This window comes from Asparagus officinalis, chromosome 8, assembly GCF_001876935.1.
Source record: "Asparagus officinalis chromosome 8, Aspof.V1, whole genome shotgun sequence".
In the NCBI taxonomy this organism is placed as follows: domain Eukaryota; kingdom Viridiplantae; phylum Streptophyta; class Magnoliopsida; order Asparagales; family Asparagaceae; genus Asparagus; species Asparagus officinalis.
The window spans coordinates 79,344,041-79,368,154 of NC_033801.1; the positions used below are offsets into that span (position 1 = coordinate 79,344,041).

General features: G+C 37.9%; 2 protein-coding genes across 2 annotated transcripts in view; both read left to right on the forward strand.

Moving 5' to 3' along the window:
- Window positions 1-2,840, forward strand: part of LOC109821420 (eukaryotic translation initiation factor 3 subunit C-like) — a 24,748-nt gene extending 21,908 nt beyond the window's left edge. The window contains 3 exon segments of the mRNA XM_020387606.1: window positions 2,051-2,168; window positions 2,171-2,556; window positions 2,559-2,840. Coding sequence (XP_020243195.1) covers window positions 2,051-2,168; window positions 2,171-2,556; window positions 2,559-2,840 — 786 coding nt within the window.
- The window catches only part of LOC109819481 (cytochrome P450 CYP72A219-like), a 14,431-nt gene continuing 988 nt past the window's right edge, over window positions 10,672-24,114 (forward strand). Inside the window, exons 1-4 of the mRNA XM_020385215.1 lie at window positions 10,672-11,042; window positions 17,013-17,230; window positions 17,654-17,898; window positions 18,235-18,619. Of these exons, the coding sequence (XP_020240804.1) occupies window positions 10,769-11,042; window positions 17,013-17,230; window positions 17,654-17,898; window positions 18,235-18,619 (1,122 nt within the window). The 5' untranslated portion in view covers window positions 10,672-10,768. The remainder of the gene's footprint in view (window positions 11,043-17,012; window positions 17,231-17,653; window positions 17,899-18,234; window positions 18,620-24,114) is intronic.

Below are 24,114 nucleotides of genomic sequence, written 5' to 3' on the forward strand. Positions count from 1 at the left end.
GGGGACAAAAAATCATTAGCTGTAAATGTGTCTTCAACAAGAAAGAAGGGATTCTGGATACAAATTCTGTAAGATACAAGGCACGCTTAGTAGCTAAAGGCTATAGTTAGACCGAAGGTGTGGGCTTCAATGAAGTATTCTTGCTAATTAATTCACGTGTTGCTTGTCATGGTTGCTCATTTTAATTTGAAGCTTGAGCAACTTGATGTGAAGACAACCTTTCTATGTAGTGAGCTTAAGGAGCACATCTTTATGCATCAGCCAAAGGGGTTCGTTGTTAAAGATAAAAAAGATAATGTGTGCAGGTTGAAAAAATCTCTTTATGAGTGGAGACAATATCTGAGACAATGATATTTAAGATTTGATACTTTCATATTTGAGCATGATTATTCCAAGAGTAAATATGATTGTTGCGTTTATCATAAAATTCTCAATGATGGTTCTTTTGTATATTTACTTTTGTATATCAGGTGTCATTTATCAGAAAATTTAAGGTCATTAAGATTGAGAAAATTGATATTACAAATAATCAAGCAGGTATGATGAAGAAGCGCGTATCTTCGCACAAGTTTGAGTATTGTCTCGAATTACTTGGAGTTCAACAAAGTAGAGGTTAAGTCCATAAGAGGCTTCTAGCGAGACAGCAAGAGCGAAGAGATGATCTTCATATTCAAAGTCAATGTGGAGATTTGTTAAATATGACTTCGAATCAAATTTGATATATGTGTTTGAACCATCAAACTCCTCACAATTTCACCAACCCCTCTCACTATTTCACCAACCCTTTTCACCATTTCACCAACCTTTTTGTATATGTGAAGTTATAAATACCTATAAAGATGAGAGTTAAATGCATTCGGGACAAAGAGAAGACAAATAGAGTTGAAGAGAAAAGAAAAAAATAGTTTTATTTGAGTGTTCTCTTCTTTGTGTGAGTTTGGGGAGATATTAGAGTGGTCTCCTTTTGTAATATTCTCTTTTGTGATTAGTGAATATCTCTGCTGTTCTTACCTGTGAACGTAGGTCATGAGCGTAGGTCATACTGATCGAACTACGTTAAATCCTTGCGTGCTGTTCTCTGTCTCTACTGTGATTACATAGTATCATGTTATTATCCACTTTGTCTAGACATCTTCTGTGTTTGCGTAGCCCCTGTGATTATATAGTACTATGTTATTATCCACCTTGTATAGACATCTTCTATGTTTGTGTAGCTCCCACTGCAAAAGTTTCGGTTTTCTTACCTTAGAAGAGTTTAGGTTTGTGTACGTATGTTTTAATTTGTCTTCTTCTATGTTTATGTGACATGCAAACATGTAACTGTTGAAGCAAAAGGGTAACACTCAAGCTCACAAACTTAAGATCAATTCAATTTATCTCTGAACGCTGATGCGACAGACTTGTATGTACTCCAGCCATGTATTCTATACAGAAATACCAATTTAATTGGTTGAAATAATACAGATTAGGAGTTTGTTTTACTAGCGGTTAATTAGCAAATACTCTAAGTACACCCTAAACAGTGTACATAAATACCTGAAGATTTCATGCCCGTTAGCAATTCCAGCTTTAAGCAAACAAACCTCAGACTAAAAAGAGGGGGAGATGTTTAGTCTGTATTTACACAAGAAGACACCTTACATACCCAAACAAAAAGGAGGAATATTTATTTTAATTGCGTTTAGTGCTGAATTCAAATGTGCAGTGTTTATGTACCGTACGTCTTCAATAGATGATTCTCATTTCGTGTGTATGTGTATGTGCTCGAGGACGTATGTGCATTTGTCCATATGCAAGTTTGGTGTTCCAGAACAGTGTCATTCATTTTACTGACTGCAATTTCTTTCCTTATTATTTCCTTGTGTTTATGGGCGCCTTGTTGATGGTCTTACTTGTAACTACGAATTTGAGTCTCAGACACTATCAGTTACGTGCTAGATGCTCAGTTCTTTTCCTTGTTGACCGTATATGGCTTTTCCTTGTTGACCGTAAATGATCTATTGCAAAAATTTGGTTGTTGATCTCACCTTGTTTCCTTCTGGTTGGCCAGGAAAAACTAGAGAAGAAAAGACAAATGCCTTACCATGTGCAAATAAACCTCGAGCTCCTGGAGGCCATTCACCTCATCTCTGCCATGCTTCTTGAGGTCCCAAACATGGCTTCCAACACTAAATTCAAGATCACGAGAAAGCCATGCTTGAGGTGAGCGATCGTCAGACCTTTGTGGGCCCACCTGAGAACGTCCCAGATCATGTGATGTACGCAACACGCGCTCTCTCCAAAGGTGACTACGAGAAAGCCTTTGCAGTCCTCCGCTCTCTCGATACCTGGGAACTTGTTAATAAGAGAGATAATCTGTTGTCGATGCTTGAGTCTAAGATCAAGGGGGAGGCCCTTCGGACTTACCTCTTCACCAACTCCTCTTGCTATGAATATCTCAGTGTGGATCAGCTGACCGCCATGTTCAACCTTTTAGAATATCAAGTCCACAGTATTGTAGGCAAGATGATCATCGCCAAGGACTTGCAAGCAATTTGGGATCAGCCAACAAGGTGCATAATATTGTATTCAATAGTTTTCAGCGTAGCAGGTTTCAAAAGCTCGTGCTTCAGATGGCAGGCAAGCTTGACATTTTCAGTGAAAGCAATCAGAGGGCAGCGGAGGTGAGAAATGGCGGGGCGCTTGATGGTATGCTCTCAAGGAAGAGAGGGGAGGGTCAGGATAAGCGGCAGGGTATCCTTAGGGCGTCTCCAATGGAGCGCCAAATCTCCATTTTGGAGTGTTTTGGGAGCGCCAAACATCCCGCTAAAATAGCGGGATGCTACAGTGTTACGCCATAAATGGCGCAACACTATAGCATTCACGCAATTTTTTTTTTGTGAAAACTTTTTATGGAAGGTCTTATGAGAAGAAATACAGAAACAAACTTTTTTTTGTTATTTATATTTATATTAATAATATATATTATTTTATATTAACTATTATAATGAAATTAGAGTATAAAATAATTATTAAAATAAAATTCAACAATGAAAAAAATAGATTATTTAATCCAAACACTTAAAATTTTATAATACTAGAACCAAACGAAAAAAATAAGAAAAACTACACCATTTAGATAAAAAAATACAACATAAACATTAGGACATAAAAAAATTACACATAAATTAGGACATTAAAAATTACCATTAATTGCAATACATTAAAATTAAAGAAAAATAGAACATGCTACATAAACTAAAAAAATATTTCAGTATTCTGGGAAATTATCATCAGAAGGCCGAAGATGCTTGAGATGCATTAATTGATCATTTGTAGGATGAATACACTAATTCGGAGACTTAGCATTTTATCAATATGGACCGTGTCTTTGTGTTTTATGTTATGTTAAATGTAATGCCTTTTATTTTTTTGCTTTTAAGTGTGATGTTTTCTTTTGTGATGTTAAATGTAATATTTAGTTGAATTTATGAAAGTAATATTTTAATTTGATTTAGCATTTAATTTTTTATAGTTTTATTTTATTCATAAAATATATTATTATAATTAATTATATGTAATGTATTATATAATTATATAATTTGATAAATATTTTAAATAGATAAAAATGTTAAAAGATAAGAATAATAAAATGAATATTCTTTTTGGTGTAACATTTGGTATAATGGGTTAGAGATGAAATAGTGATTTGGTGTAAAAACTACACCAACTTGGTGTAAAAACTACATCATTTTAGGCTTTTGGATTGGAGATGCTCTTAGCACCTGTAACCGAGCAGGCCACAGAACAAGAGGAAGATATAGTTGTGATTATCTGGGCACTAGGTATCAAGATGCTTATGTTGTGAGAACCGCACAGATAGCTTTTTGGGGCGGGATGGTTTGTCTGGACAAGGGTGTCGTAGTTTTATTGAAGACAGAGTGGAGTGGAATTCAACGAGGAACAAAGGTATTTGAGAGTTTGGCTATTTCAGGTTTTACCCAGTTCTTATCATTAGTTCTCCTTTTGTTTTGTTCTGATCTATTTATGTTACTATATATTCTGCTCATTATTTTGTTAGCCACCAAGTTATTTCTCTCTGTTACCTCTGGTAACTGTTTCTATGTGACCTATAAGAGTAAGTCTATTTCTGTGTCTTAAAGATGTAGAAAAGTGACTAAATAGGATGATTATTTGTTGGGGATTCGAAACAATCAAATCAAACCCTTGCCCTTCCGGACCTTGTTAGAAAGTTGCGCAAGAAAGAAGTTCACCACAAATCAAAGATAAAAACTTGTAGAAATAAGAACAAGGGAGAACACACGAATTTAACGAGGTTCGGCAACGTGCCTACGTCCTCGGGAGCCACACCACAAAATCTCTTTGATTAATTGAAGAAGGAATACAAGCACTCAAACAAGGGATTAATCTCTCTGAGATTCTCTCTCTCTTTTTCTCTTTCTGATGGTTTTTCACGTTCTTATTAGCCCTAGAAAACATATAGATATATATGAATCCCAGCCCAAACAAAATTCAAAACAGATTAGGAAACTGCCAGCTCGACTCGCGGTCGACCGTCGAACCAGTCGCGGTCGACCGTCAAACCAGTCGCGGTCGACCGGATAAATGACAGAAACCCAAAACGCCTATAGGGTATATCCGATCGACCGCAGAACCCATCACGGTCGACCTTGAAAAGTCTAGAGACTTTTCTTAGTCGCATGCATGGTCGCGATCGACCGTCGAGAGCACCGTGATCGACCGCACTGTAGTTTTCCTGTTTCCTTCGTTTTACTTCATCTTCTTGATTCCAGCTTTGACTTCAGCTTTGGGTCTACACTTAGACTAACAATCACCCACTTAGAGACCAAAGCGCCATCAACGAGTTCACCCGAACTCTTCCCTTCTTCGCAAGTATCTTCTCCTCCCCGGAAAATACTTTCTTTCATCATCAATATCCCAACGATCTCGCCGATCCTCCTAGTGTGGCTCCGCCTTCATCTTCTACTCGTGAAGGCAACTGAAGTTACGCACAACTCCAGTTTCTCAATGATGACTGCCTTCGTCAACATGTCCGCCGGATTTTGACTCCCCAAAATCTTCATTAAGTGTAACTTTTCGTCCCTTCGTCAACATGTCCGCCGGATTTTGACTCCCCAAAATCTTCATTAAGTGTAACTTTTCGTCTTCAATCAGCGAGCGTATGAAATGTCCCCAAAATCTTCATTAAGTGTAACTTTTCGTCTTCAATCAGCGAGCGTATGAAATGGTATCGTACGTCGATGTTCTTCATTCTGGCATGATAAACTGGATTCTTGGCAAGATGTATAGCGTTCTGGCTATCACAATAAAGAACTCCTCTCCCTTGCTTCAGATCCAACTCTTCCAAACACCCGTTCAACCAGATCATCTCCTTGCTTGCTTCAGTCACCATGACATACTCAGCCTCGGTTGTAGATAAAGTCATAATCTTTTACAGACGTAAGACATAGCTCACTGTTGTTGACGCTAAGGTATAAACATACCCCGTGGTTCTTCGCCTCATATCATGATCACCAGCGAAGTCCGCATCCATGTATCCCTACAGCACCAGCTCCTTCCTCCTGAAACATAGTGGCTTGTTCATTGTCCTTCTCAAGTACCGCAATATCCACTTCACGATCTCCCAATGCTGCTTCCTTGGATTGCTTGCAAATCAGCTCATAACTCTCACTGTATAGGCAATGTCCGGCCTCGTGCAAAGCATCGCTGACATGAGACTCCCAATGACCGAAGAATATGGCATTCTGCTCATATGCTCTCTCTCTCTTCATCTATCTTAGGCGATTGTTCCTCAGATAACTTAAACTGGCTTTCAAGGGGTGTGCTAACAACCTTAGCATTTTGCATATTGAACCTCTGAAGTACCTTCTCGATATATTCAGCTTGGCTCAACCTCAATGTCCCTTTAGCCTCATCCCTACTGATTCATATCCCTAGAATATGCTTTGCTACACCCAGATCCTTCATAGCAAACTCCTTTGCTAGCTGCTTCTTTAAACTATTTATCTCCTCTAAACACGGTCCTACTACTAACATGTCATCAATACATAATAATATAATAATAAAGTTTGGACTCGAACCTCTTAAAATAGCAACAATGATCCAAATTACATCTTTTGTAGCCATTATTTTACATGAAGTTATCAAACTTCTTGTACCACTGTCTCAGAGCCTGTTTCAAACCATATAAGCTCTTGTTGAGCTTGCACACCATCTCTTCCTTTCCTTCTTCAATGAAACAACATGTTACTTTATGTAGATTTCTTCATCCAAGTCACCATGAAGAAAGACAGTCTTCATATCTAACTACTCATGGAAGAGGTCTTCTGCAGCCACCAAGCTCAACACCATCTTGATGGCTGTGAGCTTTACAACAGAGGAAAATATCTTCGTATAGTCCACTCCTTTCCGCTGCTGGAACCCCTTTACAACTAATCTGGACTTAAACCTCTTGCTTTCATCACTCTCTTGCTTGACCCGGTAGACCAATTTGTTATGCAAGGCCTTTTTCTGTGCAAGTAGCTGAGCTAATTCCCATGTCTCATTAGTGAGTAGAGAATCCATCTCCTCCTGCATCGTATGCTCCCAATGTTGAGATTTACTCACTTGCATAGCCTCCTCATAGCACTCCAGTTCACCGCTATCTATTAGCAATAAGTAGTCAAGAGATAAAAGATATCTATGATTCGGTTTAGGTACCCTGGATGACCTACTAAACTCCACGTCCTGGGTAGTTGCTTCTGCACCTTGAGCCTCCTCCATTCTTCGGTCAGAACAAACATCATCACCCCTAACTGAAAGTTCCTCTAAATCCATGTACTCAGATCCACCTGCATTCGAAGTGCTGCTCCCACTGCTTTGGCTATCCTTGGTATTTTTCCTCCTTGTACATCACCTCCTCATTCAATATGACGTCTCAGCTCCGGATGATCTTCATGTTCTTCTCATCCCAAAGACGATACCTGAACTCATCAATGTCGTATCCAATGAATGTATACTTCTGTGACTTATCCTCTAGCTTGTCCCTGACATGGTCACTAATATGAACATAAGCCACGCAACCAAATACCCACAAGTGTGAGAGACTTATCTTCTTTCCACTCCAAACCTCCTCTGGAATCCCAAAATCCAATGGAACTGATAGCCCATGATTAATAAGGTAAGTCGCCGTATGCACCGCATCCGTCCAAAATGACTTAGGCAGACATGCGTGTAATCACATGCTCCTGGCACACTCCGTCAAGGTCCTGTTCATCCTCTCTGTAATGCCGTTTTGCAACGGCATCCCTGAAGTAGTCCTCTCTAAGCGAATACCATTCATAGTACAGAACCTCTTGAACTCCTCCAGCTCGTATTCTCCGCCATTATCTGATCTCAGACACTTTACCTTTAGATCTGTCTCGTTCTCCATTATGACCTTCCACTTCTTGAAGACTACGAATATCTCTGACTTGTGCTTCATGAAATAAATCCACACCTTCCTCAAGTGATCGTCGATAAAGGTGACATACTATCTCAAACAACCAAAAGAAGACACACTGACTGGACCTTATACATCTGTATGAATCAACTCTAGCTTCTGAGCCTTAGGTAGCCTTCCATCCTTCTAGAAACTAACCATCTTCTGCTTTCCAAAGATGCAGTCTTCACAAACCCCGACTTCCACGAAGTTGATCCCGGTTAGCTTTCCCTGTGAATGTAAGATCTTCATCCCCTTCTCGCTCATGTGCCATAGCCTGTTGTGCTACAGATCTATACTCTCTTTACCAGCTATAATTGCGAGGGTGTCACTTGCATGTAAGGTGAGGTAGAGAGTCCCTAATTTCTTACCTCGGGCAACTACCATCGTACTGTTAGAGATTCTTCATGAATCCCCTGTGAATGTTGAAACATAGCCTTCTGCTCCAAGCTGTCCCATTGAAATAAGATTCCTCTTCAACTTCGGTACGTATCTCACGTTCTTCAAGTTCTACTTAGAGCCCTTCATCTGAATCTGCACATCACCCTTTCCAACAATATCACAGGGCTCATTGTCCCCCAAATATACTTTTCCAAAGTCCCCTGCTACATAATTCTAAAGAAGCTTCTTATTAGCAGTGGCGTGGAAATAGACTCCTGAGTCGATGATCCAAGAATCTGAATCGCTATCCATAGCAAGGATCAAAGCATCATGCATGATATGAGCCTCCTGCTCACCCGCATCCTTCTTTGGACTCTTGTAGACTGAAGACATATGACCCTCCTAGCCGCAGTTCTAACACTTTCCTTTGATAAGTCTAACCTTCAAGTTCGACCTCTTCTTCACTGACTTCGACTGATTTCTGTTCTGATTTCCTTTCTTCTGGCTTCTGCCTCTCTGCTCAAAGTTTAGGACTGAACCTGATCCTTCTGATTCTGACGTTTTTCTTCTAACCTCCTCGGATAGAATCATGCTGACCACCTCACTCAGCTTCAACTTTTCCTTTCTCGCCGAATTACTGATTATCACCACACAACCTGCCTAACTTTTCGGCAACTACGATAGTAATAAAAGGGCGTACACTTCATCATCGAACATGATGTCTACGGAGATAAGCTGATCAACAATCGTGTTGAACTCGCTGAGGTGCATCGTGAAGGACCGTCCTTCTGCCATCTTGAGGTTAAAAAGAGTTTTTATCAGATACACCTTGTACATCCGAATCCTCACAGTACCTATCCCACAAATATCACATGATTGATCATTTCCCATGATAACAACACCCCCATCGAGTCTTTCAAATGATGAAAACCAATCTCGCTTAGGAGTCACATGATAAGTAGTGCCAGAATCAAGCATCCAATCTGATACATCCAAGTGGTTCACCTCCGGAGTAATCAATAGAGAAAAGCTCGAATCATCGGAATCATCGCCTTTCGCAACATTCACCTCATTGGTCTCCGGGCCCTTCTTCTTGCTATTCTCCTTCTCCTTGATCTTTGGACAATCTCTCTTTCAATGTCCCTGCTCCTTGCAGAATGCACATTGGTTCTTTCCTAGCTGGTGACGACCTCTTGACTTTGACCTTCCTCTATTACCACATTTTGGATATGGGCTTCTACCTCTCGTCGACAAGGCCTCTCCTGAACTACTAGCGTGGGAAGTCTTTTTGTCCTTCCTCTTCAAATCATAGTTTGTCAAAGCATTAGTAACTTCACTATAGCTGATAGAAGACCTCTCATTCAACAAAGTGAGTACGAAGGTATCATACTCCTCATCCGGTAAGGAGCCCAACAAAATAATCACCTTGTACTCATCCGATATCTTCTCATCAACATTCATCAAGTCCGATAATAACTTAGTGTAGTTGTTCACATGAGCCGCTAGTGAGGAGCCTTGGGACATCTGAAATATGAACAATCTTCGCAGCAAGTGCAAACGGTTCTCAACACTCTTCATAAGGTACTTATTGTTGAGAATTTCCCACATCTTCATTGCAGACATCACCCCAATCACATCATACTTTAATTCCTGTTCTAAACAGGATTTGATCGCCCACAAGCGTTCCTATTCATCTTTTCCCATATCGCCTCTTCATATTTTGGTGGTCTCTCTTGGACCATGATGATCTCCTCCAAATTCTGAGCATTGAGCGCATCTTGAACGTCGCTCATCCACAAACCAAAGTTGATCTTGCCGTCATACTTCACCACACTAATTTTGGTGTTCTGAAAACCAACTTGGACTGTACTTGCCATCTTGCTGCTTTCATCAACTTCTTCACTCATACTCGCAAACTCCAAATTATAAAGAAAGATTCAAACTTTGAAAGGAATAAGAAATTATCCAACTGAACCCAAGATTGGATTCCAAATAGAACTCCTAACCACACGAGGAAAGCGAGATCTCCAATGGCAACTTCAAATCCTATCTCTACCGAAGCCTAGAACTCCAAGAACCAAGCTTTCACGACGAATCTTCCTCCACCTAATGCCAAAACTCTAGATCTAAAATCTGAGCTCTGATACCAATTGTCGCGCGCCTATGCGGAAGCGTTCTCGCTCACCAAACAAGTCGTAACCATGGGAGAAGAATAACCAATCACACACGAGCACAATCCAAAACAGAAATACGACAGATCAATCACAAACACAGAGATATACGTGGTTCGACAATTTACTTACGTCCATGGGGAGAGGATGAGGAGATTCCACTAAATCAAGGAGAGTACAAAGAGTTACAATCTCACAAAGCTCACAAACTAACCCTCAACCAAAACTCTCAACTTGCTCTCAATATATCTCTCTCACAATGCTCAAAAAGTCTCTCTAATCTCTGATTACAACTCTCCTCTTTTTGATGATCCTAATCTCTTCTAAGGCGTTCCATATATATAGAAAACCTAAAACCAAAACAGACTAGGAATTCTAAAACAAAAAACAAAACAAATTAAAAATTCTAATAACATGTTACCAAAACAGATTAAAAATCATGTTACCAGAATAGATTAGAAATCCTAATAACCTGTTACCAAAACAGATTAGGAACCTGTTATCCAACACCACCGTCGTCATCCCCGTGCCTTTGACCCTCGTCTAGCAGCACCACTTGGCTTTTGAAGTTGACAAGAAGTGGGTCCCACATTTAGACACCTAGTACGCATCCGTCGGCAGTATGCAGACGAGAATCCCTTCGGCTTGGAGAAGATCCCAAACTAATCAGCCAAAAGCTAAAGCCAATAAATAGACTGTTCTCCTTCCGCTCTCCCCCAAAGTGCTAATTAGAGAAATGGAGGATCTCACGTCCATTGCTGCTACTGTCAGTTCTCTCTTGTTGTTCTTCTTGGTTTTGAGAGGAGTCTATTGGGTTTGGTGGAAGCCCATGTCGATAGAGCGGCAGCTGAAGGCCCAAGGGATATTTGGAAGCCCTTACAAATTGTTCTTTGGGGACTTGAAGGAGATTGGGAGGTCCATAGTCCTGGCAAGATCCATGGCCATGGAGCCCAATCATCGGTTCATCACCCGCGTCCTCCCCTTTGTTTCTCAACAAGTTCAACAATTTGGTATTTCACTATCTCCTCCTTCTCCAACATAAGTAAAAAAAAAAAAAAAAACTGATTGCAATAATATTTGAACTTTTTGCAATATTGATATTTGCTTGCTCCGCTGGTATCGTGAATGTTGACTTAAGCTAGAGCATGTGTGTGAACCATGGGTTATAAATTTATAACCCACTTGTATTATAATCCATTTGTGGATTGTAATCCAAAGCATCTGGCAAATTTGATTATAATCCGTTTTCAAACTTTACATGTTTGGCAAATGGGTAATTATAATATAATCTATCATTGTTGTAAAAATGATAAAAAAGGACAATGACTCTGAATTTAATCATCAATACAAATTTTTCATAAGGGGTAAAATTGTTTTTTACTTGATCAAACTTCATGTATTGTAATCCACCAAAAAATAAGCTAGGATACCCTGACTAATTTTTTGGTGGGTTATGATCGAAAACAATCCACTGGCCAAACATCCAAAAGTGGTTATGAGCCACAGAAGTGGATTATAATCCTACTTTGACCATTTGTCAAACATGCTCGTAACTTATAGCAAGAAGTGTGTCATTTTCCTAATATCATTTTCTATATAGATACATTCGTATGCTATGTTACTTAGGTACTTCTAATATGAAGCCGTACCCGTACCCAGCGCGTACCCGTTCCCGTACCCAAACTCCTTGGACACTCCTTGCATATGTGCATACATTTATTCGGGCATGTACTAAATTAAACAATATATGTTTCAATATAAAACACTTGTCACACATTGTTTGCATATATCCTACACTTCACATTCACTTCTTGCAACTCGTTGGGCATAGAGCAGCTTCCGAAATATCATTTTAAAAGGTCGTTTGGATATCTAGTTCAAAAACTAGTAATTGTCCAATTTATAATTCATATAATAAGAAAAACACAAAATTGTCATAGAAATTTTAATTATCATCCTTGTTCTCATATAAATTATTAATTCCAGTATATAATATATGTGTATTATAAATATTAAAATAGACGTATCCCCGTACGTTACCTTTTACAATTTTACCGTGTACCGTACTCATACCCGCAACTATACTTACCCATGCAACATAGTCTGTATGTTATTTTATAGATACGCCATGGGCCCGTACCTGAGCATCACAATTTGAAAAGAAGAAGAAGCCCTTTAAGAGCACTCTAATGGATATCATGTAGGGCATTAAAAGAAACGGTGACAGCTACTACGTGATGGGGGTTCCCGTCTCCACACCCTATATATGATATTCTGTAGAGGGTTCTCTTCAAATTTTTTCACTCTTACTCGATAAGGCAGTTTGATTTTGTATTGTATTTTCCATATCTTGTTGAAAAAGAATTTTCACCTAAAGTCTACTATTAAGATATATTCACATTCAATAGTTATTGAGTTGGACTTAAGTGAAGTAAATCCACTGTGGTGTTAAATAATATCATCATTTTTAAACCTATATGAGTAAGCGGTATATCATATTATACTCGCTATAAAAGTGTGAGTTTAGGAAAAACTTTCTATGAACAAAAACATCCTTATTCCTTTTAGATATTATATTATTATCGTATCCTAATTAATATAACTATCAATAAAAATTAAATGAGAAATTACGATAAAAAATTTAAATAGATAGTAATTTTAGATAAAAGATAAGAAATTGATTAGCAGATAAGAAATCGATAATAAGCAGTTAGTTTTTATCTTTAAATTTAATTGTCTATAATAATTAGTAAATAAATAAAAATTATTATCTTATCCTAATATCCAATCCTAATATCTTTAAATTAGGAGATAAGAAATTGATAATAAGGAGTTAGTTTTTATCTTTATATTTAATTATCTATAATAATTAGTAAAGAAATAAAAAATATTATCTTATCCTAATATTTTTAAATTACAACATCTTGATAAAATATAAGATTTTGGTAATTAGGTTGTTTTTAACTTAAATTTCGTTGTCTACAATAATTATTAGAGAAACAAAAAGTTTGCGAATATGAAAGATTTTTTGGGTAAGTATGTACAAACCCTAACTTTATTTTTTAATTCAAACCAACTTCTTTTTAAAACTCTGTTATAGATATGCATAGACTGGACTTTAATCTGAACAAAATCCCTATCATAGGCCAACATAGAATTACATTTAGGCCCATCTAGAATTATAAGCCTTTACACATCCTTTTTAATACCTACTATTATAAAAATAAATTGTATCAATTATACAAACGTCATGCCCATGCTTGCACATGGTTGTTTATAAATTTTAGGCTTTTGTATATAATTTTTAGACTTTGGAGGTGGTTGTTTGTATTTTTCAAAATTTAAAAGAAGTTGTTTCTAATTTTCAGCTTTTGCGTGGAGCTACTTGTGACATTCAAATTTTGTCGGATCATTGTTTGTAAATTTTGAATTTTTGTGATCTGCTTGCAATTTTTAGATTTTTTTTAAAGTTTTATTTTTGTAATTTTAGATTTTATGGGTATTGTTTGTGAATTTCATATCTTTTAGAGGCTTGTTTGTAGTTTTTGGTTTTTTGAGATTTGTCTGTAATTTTTAAAATTTAAAGGGGTGTTCATAGTTTTTATATTCTTCAAGAGACTGTTTGTAGAATCATATTTTTCAGAGGGCTATTTGTAATATTGGTATTTTGAAGGGTTATTTGTAATTTCATGGATTAATCTATAAAAATTATGTTATTATTATATTATATTATACTCCTTATGTGAGTTTGGTTAAAACTTCCATGGCCAATACTAACCTTAACAGTTTTGGATATTACATTTTATAATTCTAATCTATCCAAATTATCCTAATCTCATGTAAGCTACAACTTTACATATTCTTATTACCACACGAACAACTTCAAACATATATATCCCAATCGCAAGTGAACAAATCCCCAAACTTGTCAAAGTACCCATAAAAATTCAAAAATTATAAAAGCTTCCTTAAAACATTACAAACTTAAAGAACACTAACTAAAAATCTAGAAATTATAAGCAGTCCCCTAAAAACTTATGGAATTTGCAAAAAACCCCCTCAAAATTTTATAAATTGTAAAAAAGTAAAAATTTTAAAATTTATAAAAATATCCTTAGAATTACAAACCTAATAGTACACTAAAAATATTTGAATTACAAACAGCCCTTAAGCAATTTGTAATTTGCAAAAAATATCCTAAAATTTAAAAAAAAAGCAAAAGACCCTCCAAGTTAAAAATTGATAAAAAATACCCTAAGAATTTCAAACCTAACAATATTTCGAAAGTATAAGAATCGTAAACAACCCCCTAAATAATTTGCAATCTATAGAAAACACCATAAAAGTTTCAAAAATTGCATGAAGACCTTCATAACTAAAAATTTACAAAGATATACTGAGAATATTTTAAAACTACAAAGAGTACACTGAAAATATAAGAATTACAAATAATTCTAAAAAAAAATTAGAATGTGCAAAAAATATCCTGATTGTTTTAAAAAGTACAAAAAACCCTAAAAATTTAAAATTTACAAAAAACCCTCAAAAACTAAAATATACAACTGTTATATTAAAAAATTTTAAATTAGAAATTTGTAAATAAATCTTAAAATTTAAGAAAATTGTAAAAAATCCCAAGAATTCAAAAAATTATGGGGATTTTGCAATTCTTTGATTTTAGTATAATGTTTGGAAGTTTCGAAATTGTGATCATACATTTATAAATTTTTTAATTTGGTGTTTTCTACAATTTTTTTAAAATTTTGAGGGTGTTTTTAATGTAATGCATAGATTTGTCAAGCAATAATGAAGATCTTTAAGAGGAAGTGGCTCTTAAGATGTGCTAGGCAATAGTTATGGGAGTATGCAGATCAATTATTTTAGGCTGTAGCTTATGTATGTAGAAAACTTCAGACAATCTATATCATAGTTTGGTCTTATGTGGAGATGGATTCAATTAACACATTTAGAGAAGTAGACTAGTTAAACAATTTGTAATTTATAGAAAACACCTTGAAATATCTCAAAAAATGCAAAAAATAGTCAAAGCCCAAAATTTAAAAAAATACACTGAGAATGTGAAAGCTACAAATAAAACATCGAAAATATAGGAATTAGAAACAACCCTTAAAATTTTAGAATTTTTAGAAAACATCTTAAAAGTTTCAATTTTTATAGAAAACACCCTAAAATTTTGCAAATTTTATAAAAACACCCTCAAAAAATTAAAGATGTAAAATGTATAATGAAACTCTATGAATTTGAAATTTACAAAAAATACCCAATCGTTTAAAATTTTTTTAGGGGCATTTTTATAGTTCCTTGATTTTCCATATAATATTTGAAAGTTTTGAAACTTTCAACATGTATTTATAATTTTTTAAATTTCTAGGGTACTTTTTGCGATTGTCAAAACTCTTGAGGTTTTTTTATAGTTACATAAACTTTCAGTGTGTTTTCAATGTAATGCATAGATATATTAAGCAATAATGGAAAATCTTTAAGGGGATATGGTTCTTAAGATGTATTAGGACATTATGGAAGCATGCACATCCATAACCATGTCAAATTCATCATAGATAGATTATTTCGCAACCAAGTTATAATAAACAAATAAATACAAAGAAATAATCAAGATATTTGATCAGCGTCCTAACTAGTACATATAAAAGGAAGAGTTTGACCATAATTCTTAAAGTCCCTGCCGCTACACAAAATCTCCAAAGTTATGATGAAGATTGAGAGAAAAATTTATATTCTAACATATGCCCCCTACAGGTTGAGGTCTCTTTAATGGGCTGAAATTTGAGGCTCTACTTTTTGTAAACCTACTTTAGAAATTCATGGCCAATTAGATTCGAACCTAGGTTGTTCAGATACCATTTAAAGTCCTTTCCACTACACCAAAAACTCGATAGTTGTGGTGAGAGTTGAGCATTATAATTTCATATTCTAACAATAATTAACTATATTTTAAACTTGTTGATGTAAATATTATATGTTCAATATGCGCATGTGCGCACGCACACACTACATCACATTGAGTTGGTGGCTGGTCTCTCAGTATTTATTTGATCCACAATTAACCTAGAAAGCACCAAAATCTGGTTAATACATGTGTAATTTTGAGCTCATTAAATCTGGATGATCTGGATCATCCATGCATCTTTCTTCCAATCAGGGTATCAGTTTGAGCTGATTTTGTAAACTCCAATCATTGAAATAGCCCATAGGGCAATATTTTGTTCTGTGTTTACCTTTACAATTCAATCAAAATGCTACCAAATACGTTCTTTAGTTTGCTATTTATTAAACCAAAAATGTTATCAACATAGAGTCAACAACAACACAACATACACACATAGACACGCGCGTGCACATACACGCGCTATAATATACTTGAATGAAAGCTTTAGTGGTTATAAAATCTTACATTCATTATCTCTAGCTAAACATAACTCTTATGCATAATTAAAGTAAAACATAATTTTGTTAATCAAATTTGAAAATTTTAAGTTCAGTTAAAAGCTGTATAATATTACAAGGTGTAATTAGTATTCGGTAAGATACAAATCGAACAATGATGCTGTTGCTTAAAACTGACTTTGGCACAAGGCATATGAGTTATAGATCCAAATACAAGCTGCTTGTATCGTAGTTTGATAATCGTTGTTGAAACCAGAGAGGCACCAATATGAAAGGTAAGTAATAATTTATGCTTATTGGCTTTTGGTTTTGTCTTTCATGTTCAGTCTGTTGACTATCTTTTATTTCGATATTGATATTTTATGTAGTCTAGTATGTTTGTCTATGGCTGTCTATATAGACTGTTGCTTTTCATTTCTGTACATTACATCCTTACTCATGTAATGTGGAACACATTATTCATGTCTTGCATCTGGAGACGACGTCTCATTAAATCCTTATGTCAATAAAATCTTTATATCATCAGCAAATATTTGTTTTTGTTTGTGGACCAGGTAATATCTGTTTCTTTTGGGTGTTCACAACTCCGAGGATAATCATACAAGATGCAGAACTGATAAAGGAAGCTCTAGCAAACAAGTCTGGCCAGTTTCAGAAGTTACCTTTATCTCCATTTCGAAGAATATCGGCAGGGCTTTCTTCTTTGGAAGGGGATAAATGGTTCCAGCACAGGACCATTCTTACTCCTGCATTCCATCTCACAAAGTTGAAGGTTGTTTCCTTCCTCTTCATTTTTTCCTTTCAATATCTCTAATATCAGTTCTTGACATCAATTGGTTAATACATAAACTGGCAGTGCTTATCTGTTTATTTACTGATATTTTAGATTTTTTAGTGAAATGTGTTATTAAAAATTTTGTTTTCATGAACTCTCTTGGTTCATCATTTCTACAGCATTAACTCTTGCTGTAAATCTCTTTGATGCACTTCTTCTTCCTCTTTTTTCTTTTTTGATGGATAACAATGCAGAGGCTTTCTAATTAAAAATGGTTATGAATATAAATAAAAAAGAATTTTTGACATGTTTTTGTTTTTACTTCTGACATTTCTACTATAATGTCACTAGTATTGTTACTCATAGTTCTTCTTCTTGTATTTTTTTAATGTATTTCACATGTAATTAAGTTTATTACAGGGGATGGTACCAGCATTTTGTACTAGTTGCAGTGAGATGATCAAGAGGTGGAAGAAATTGGTTGATAACAATGGAGTTTGTGAATTAGATGTACAATCAGAACTAGATGCTATGACTGCAGATGCCATCTCTCGGACTGCATTTGGAAGCAACTATATTGAGGGCAAAAAAATCTTCGAGCTTCAGAAACAGCAGGTTGCTCTAATGTTGAAGCCTACTAAGTTTCCATATATACCTGGGTTCAGGTAAATTTTATTAGTTAGCTTGCTTCATCTGTCTTGCGAGAATAACAATACGTTATCTTCTTGTTTTAGACTCTTAATGAGGAAAAAAAAAGCAAAGTATAAACAAAATGCTAATGCTTTTCTACGATGTCAGGTAACTAAGTGTTACAAAACTACACAGTTTTACTATAATTGTTTCTGTCCTGGTTTTATAAGAATTTCAGACGCAATATCTGATCTTTGAGTAACTAATACTACTAATATTCAAAGAAGGCAATAGTTTTACTCACATAAAATTTCTGTTTTATTACTACTCGACTTTTGTATAAAAATCACATCAATTTGTTGTTTTAATAGGTTCCTTCCAACAAAAGATAACCGGAAAAGATATCATCTCAGCAAGCAAATTGATGAAATGCTAAGAGTCTTGATTAATAAGAAGAAGACAATGAAACATAATGAGTGCGAACATGAGGATTTGTTGAGCTTGATGCTGCGATCAAACGAACAGCCATATGAGAATGCAAATGACAGAAAGCTTAAAGGATTGACACTCCAAGAGGTGATGGAGGAATGCAAGTTATTTTACTTTGCTGGCCATGAGACCACTTGCGACTTGCTAACTTGGACAATGGTACTCTTGTCGATGCACGTGAATTGGCAAAACCGAGCAAGGGAAGAAGTTAGAGAGATTTGTGGTAGAACTTTTCCCAACTACGAAAACATTAGCCAACTCAAGATCGTAAGTCCTCTTTGTTGAATATTAAGTTGTTTCACTCATTTCTAGGATTTTTTACTTGTACACCCTTCAAATATTTTAATTTTTAAAAATTACCCCTCAAGATGTTAATATTTTTAAATTTATCTAACTATAATTTGTGGTTAGAACCAAATTATATTCCCTGCATTTAATGTTAAATAACAAGTAATGGATATCTGTCTTTCCCCCATCATCCTGTTGTGAGGGGTAGAGAGAGGAGGGAGGGCCAGAGGGAAGAGGGTGGGATGCCACCACCTGGGAGTCCAGGTTTCAAAAGGAGGCAAACCTTCCTAAGTTCCAAGCTCAGTGGCTTAGTAATAATAATAGTTTTATCATCATCCTGTTATATTTCTATTCAGAAGTTAAATGACAGCATGATTTTGGTCTAACCACAAATCGGAGGATAGTTTACAAATATGAAGCTTAAGAGGGTAATTTTAGAATACCAAACATTTGTATAACTAGAATTATATGAGAAACTCTAATTCATTGCTGAGATAACTTGGGCTTATATAGGCCCCTATAACACACAACTTACAAATAAGTCCCTATATATTACTAATATGTCAACACTCCTCCTCAAGATGAGCGAAAGATATCCACTAAGCACATCTTGTCACATCCTCTAATCATATCTAATGAGCTAAGTCCCTTAGTCAGACAATCTGCTGCCTGGTCTTTAGTTAAAACATGACTTAGCTCCAGTAGTTCACTATCCAACTTCTCTTTGATGAAGAACCTATCAATCTCGATGTGTTTGGTTCTATCATGCTGCACTGGGTTGTTAGCGATACTGATAGCTGACTTGTTATCACACCACAATTTCATCTTAGCTCCTTGATCCAGCTTCAGCTCCACCAGCATACTCTTCAACCATAGCAACTCAGCAACTCCTAAGGCCATAGCTCTATACTCTGCCTCAGTTGTTGATCTCGTTACCACTGACTGCTTCTTGCTCTTCCACGAGACTAAGTTGCCTCCTATAAAGATGCAGTATCCTGAGGTGGACCTCCTGCCATCAGCACAGCTAGCCCAATCAAAGTCGCAATAACCCTCAATGCTCACATGTCCATTCTTTCTGAATATCAGCCCTTTTCCGGGGGCACTCTTCAAATATCTCAGAATCTGGTACACAGCGTCCATATGACCCTTCCTTGGATCATGCATGTAGTGGCTCATCACGCTCACTGCAAAAGAGATATCGGGACGTGTGTGATTCAGATAGATCAACCTGCCCACCAGCCTTTAGTATCTGTCACGATCAACTAGTTCTCCAGCTTCAGCACCCAGCTTGAACTTCTGGTTGATCGGTGTAGTTGTAGGTTTACACCCTAACATCCCTGTCTCTTTGAGAAGATCCAGTGCATACTTTCTCTGGGATAGGACAATCCCCTCCGCTCCTCGAGCTATCTCTATTCCAAGAAAGTATCGAAGCAAGCCAAGATCTTTCACCTCGAATTCCTTACCTAGTCTCACTTTGAGTTGGGCAATCTTTTTCTCATCATCCCCTGTAATAATCATATCATCCACATATACTGCAAGCATGACGATGTGACCTTCATTTCGTCGAAAGAACACAGTATGATCGGCGTTAATCTGTCGGTATCCCATACCTATCATAGCCCGCCTAAATCTGTCGAACCAAGCACGGGGAGATTGCTTCAGGCCATATAGAGACTTTTTCAATCTGCAGACCTTGCCCACTGTCTGATCTGTGTCGAATCCTGACGGAATTTCCATGTATACCTCTTCCACCAGATCTCATGAAGAAATGCATTCTTCACATCTAATTGGTGTAGCTTCCATCCACCATTTACTGTCAGAGAGATCAAGGTCCGAACAGTGCTCATCTTCGCCACCGGTGCAAAAGTCTCATCATAGTCGATGCCATATGTCTGACTATATCCTTTTGCCACCAGACGAGCTTTGTAGCGCTCAATCTGTCCGTCTGAATTCTGCTTCACAGTGAAGACTCACTTGCATTCAATTGCTCTCTTTCCTTTTGGTAGTTTTGCTCTCTTCCCTTTTGGTAGTTTTACTAACTCCCAAGTGCGGTTCTTCTCAAGGGCCCCTAGCTCTTCGTGCATAGCAGCTTTTCATTCTTTGTCATTCTTTGCAACCTGCCAATTGTTAGGTATAGTAACAGAGTACAGTGATGCAATGAATGCTCCATGTGCAGAGTGGATGTTAGAATATGATACAAACTGGGTAAGATCCCAACCATATCTATCGGGAGGATTTTCCGTATTACTGCGAGTAGTCCTATGTACAGACATTGGTGTGGGAGGAGTAGGAAGAAGAATGGTATCACCTTGAGAGGAATCTGGTGGTGGTGTAGGTGTCTCAGGAGTCGGGGCAAGCATTGGCAAGAGACTTGGCATCAGTGACACTGTAGGTACTGTTCTCGTAATTTATTTCTCCTTCTTACTATAGGTAAGTAGCTCCCCCTGAGTCGTGGACCTAACACCTCTTGTCTCATTCTCCTCTCTTGTCTCATTCTCCTCCTCTTCTTCATTCTCCTGCTCCTCCTCAACCACTTCTTCCCAAGGAATCGTTACAGAAATTGATTTCTCCACATTCACCGATCTCTCACTATTCTCCTCCTCTCGCCTCATACTTTCAGTATTAGACGAGTTACCAACAAATGAAGTTACCTTTCGGGTGTAATATGGCTCAAGTTCTCGAAAGTGTACATCCATGCTCACAAACAACCTTTCCTCCACCGGGCTTCAGCAAACATATCCTTTCTGAGTAGCAGAATATCCCACAAAGATGCATTTCACCGCTCTAGGGGTAAGCTTCCCGACGGATGGCCTGTTGTCCTTCACAAAGCACACACAACCAAACACCTTGAGTGGAAGAAGCACACCATTATCTCCCTTCAATGTCTCACACGGAGGCTTCCAATCCAGCACTCTCGAGGGTATTCTGTTGATTAGTGCTGTTGCGGTCAACACTGCTTACCCCCAAATATTTCTGGGACATTCATGGAGATCATCATACTTCTAGCAACCTCTAAAAGATATCTATTCTTTCTTTCCGCTACTCCGTTTTGAGCTGGTGTGTATGGGCACGTAGTCTGGTGTTGTATTCCCTAAGCTGATAAGTATTCCCCAAACATTTTGCTAGTATACTCCGTCCCATTATCAGATCTCAATACCTTCACCACAGCACCGTATTGAGTCTGAGCATACCTATGAAAGTTTTAAAAGCAACCAAACACTTCACTCTTATTTTTCATCAAGTACAACCAAGTAACGCGGGAGAAACAATTAATAAAGGTAACAAAATACTTGTATCCATTCATAGAATTTATGGAACAAGGCCCCCAAACATCTGAATGTATCAGGTCGAATGCACGAGAACTCCTATGATCAGAACTTACATAAGAACTTCTAGTAAGTTTTTCAAACTCACATGCATCACACACAAGATTCTGCTTATTTGCTTTCTCAAATAGAGATGGATACAACCTACTTAAAACACTAAAGGATGAGTGTCCTAAACGCTGGTGATGAAGCATCAGCACACTCTCAGCACTCATCTCAGATCCTACTTCTGCTCTCTTTATCATTGACACCAACGCTGAATCCAGCCCTTCACGATCCAGATACCACAGTCCACTACGCCATGTGCCAGTCCCAAGTCTCCGCCCTGTCCCCTTCTCCTGGAAGATCACCTTGGGAATATCAAAAGAAACAATACATTTTAGTTGGAGGATGATAGCACTAATAGACAAAAGATTGACTGGAAAGGAAAGAGCATGTAAAACATTGTACAAAGTTACAGAACCTGTACAATCGACTGTACCCTTATCAACCATTGGCTGAAATGTACCATCAGCTGTTTGAATACTATCAGACGATGCTAGGTGAGTATATGATGAGAACTCACTAGCATTACCTATCACATGTCGAGACGTATCGGAGTCAACTATCCATTTTGATGATCTGTCAGGAGACATAGAAACAAGAGCATGTATGTCATCAGTACCTTTGGTCGGATGAGCATAGGTAGCAGTGTTACCTCTGGCGAAGAATGACGTGGATGCCTCCTCTGTCCCACTCCTTCTGTCTCCATCCCCTGCTACTTTCTGCTTCCTCCTGAGTATCGCCAGGAGCGCCTGATCCTCCTCAGTAAAGACCACCTCAGCTTCTTCTTCTCCCTCTGCTACCATCAGATTCGCCCAGTTATCTGCTCCTCTTCCACCTCGTCGACCCCCACGGTCACGACCACGCCCTCCGAACTGTCCACGTCCACCTGAATCTCCTTCCTTGGGTGGTTTGGTGCAAGCATGCCTTAGATGACCTACTTCATCGCAGTTGTAGCACTGCCGAGTCTCTTCCCTGGATCCAGTATTGCTAGAGGCTGCCAGTGCTGACTTCACCATAGTAAGTCCACCTGTCCCAGCCTGCAGCTTAATGCGAGTCTCCTCCTGGATCATAGCTGAGACAGCCTCCTCAAGCGAGGGAATTTTCGGCTGAGCTAGCAGTAATGCAATTCGCTGAGCGAACTCTGATGTCAATCCCTTAAGAAACACCATAGTCCTCTCCTGTAGAAAGGCCTCCCGCTCTTTACATCCTGGGTCCTTGCAGCTTGCCCGGGGAGAAAAATGGTCATAATCCAGCCACAGACGCTCCAGCTCTGTAGCATATTCTTGTACAGTCCTCTCTCCCTGGACTGTGGCGTCGATCTCTCCCTTAATCTGGAACACCCTCAGGTTATTCCCCACTCCATCATGGGTCCTCCTCAACTTCTCCCAGACGTCCTTCACCTTCTCAATGTCATCCACTGTAGCGGCGATCGACGGGACCAACGAGTTGAGGAGCCAGATGTACACCAACATATGAGTGGACTTCCACTCATCTCGTCCTTCCGAATCCTCATCCGGTTCTGTCTTCTCTCCTGTCAAGTAACCCTCCAGGTTCCTCCCTGCAAGGGTGTATCTTAGTCGCCGTGACCAGCTCAGGTAAGTACTCGGTCCATCAAGCTTTAGATCGATGGTCGGAAGCTCTAACTTCTTCGATGGTCTTGTCGCGCTCTCATCAGCCGACAACTTCATCAACTTCATCAAAGTTGACACCTCCGCAGGGTTCAACTTCTTGATGATCTCCTCCATCGATTAGGCTTCAGACTCAACACCTGTTCACCTTCTCTTCCAACCCTTGTTGTGTGCAGTGAAAATTTCGGTAGCACCTCTGCTGCATAACAAGAGGAAGATCTCAAACAAATTCTCGTTTCTCAGAGGAAACAAGAATAAAAAAACAGTGATATATCTCATCGCTGTGAGATATATATTCTTCCTGTCATCAGTTCGAGGACTGAGTCGAGGGAATCCATGCCAAACTCTAGGTTCGACATGGTGAAGAGGGGGGGTTCGAGGTGGCAGCGGCTAGGGGGGGTTTGGAGGGGTTCGGGTGTGGTGAGGGGTTCGGGTGTGGTAAGGGCAGCAAAAAAAAACAGGGGATGGGGGGGGT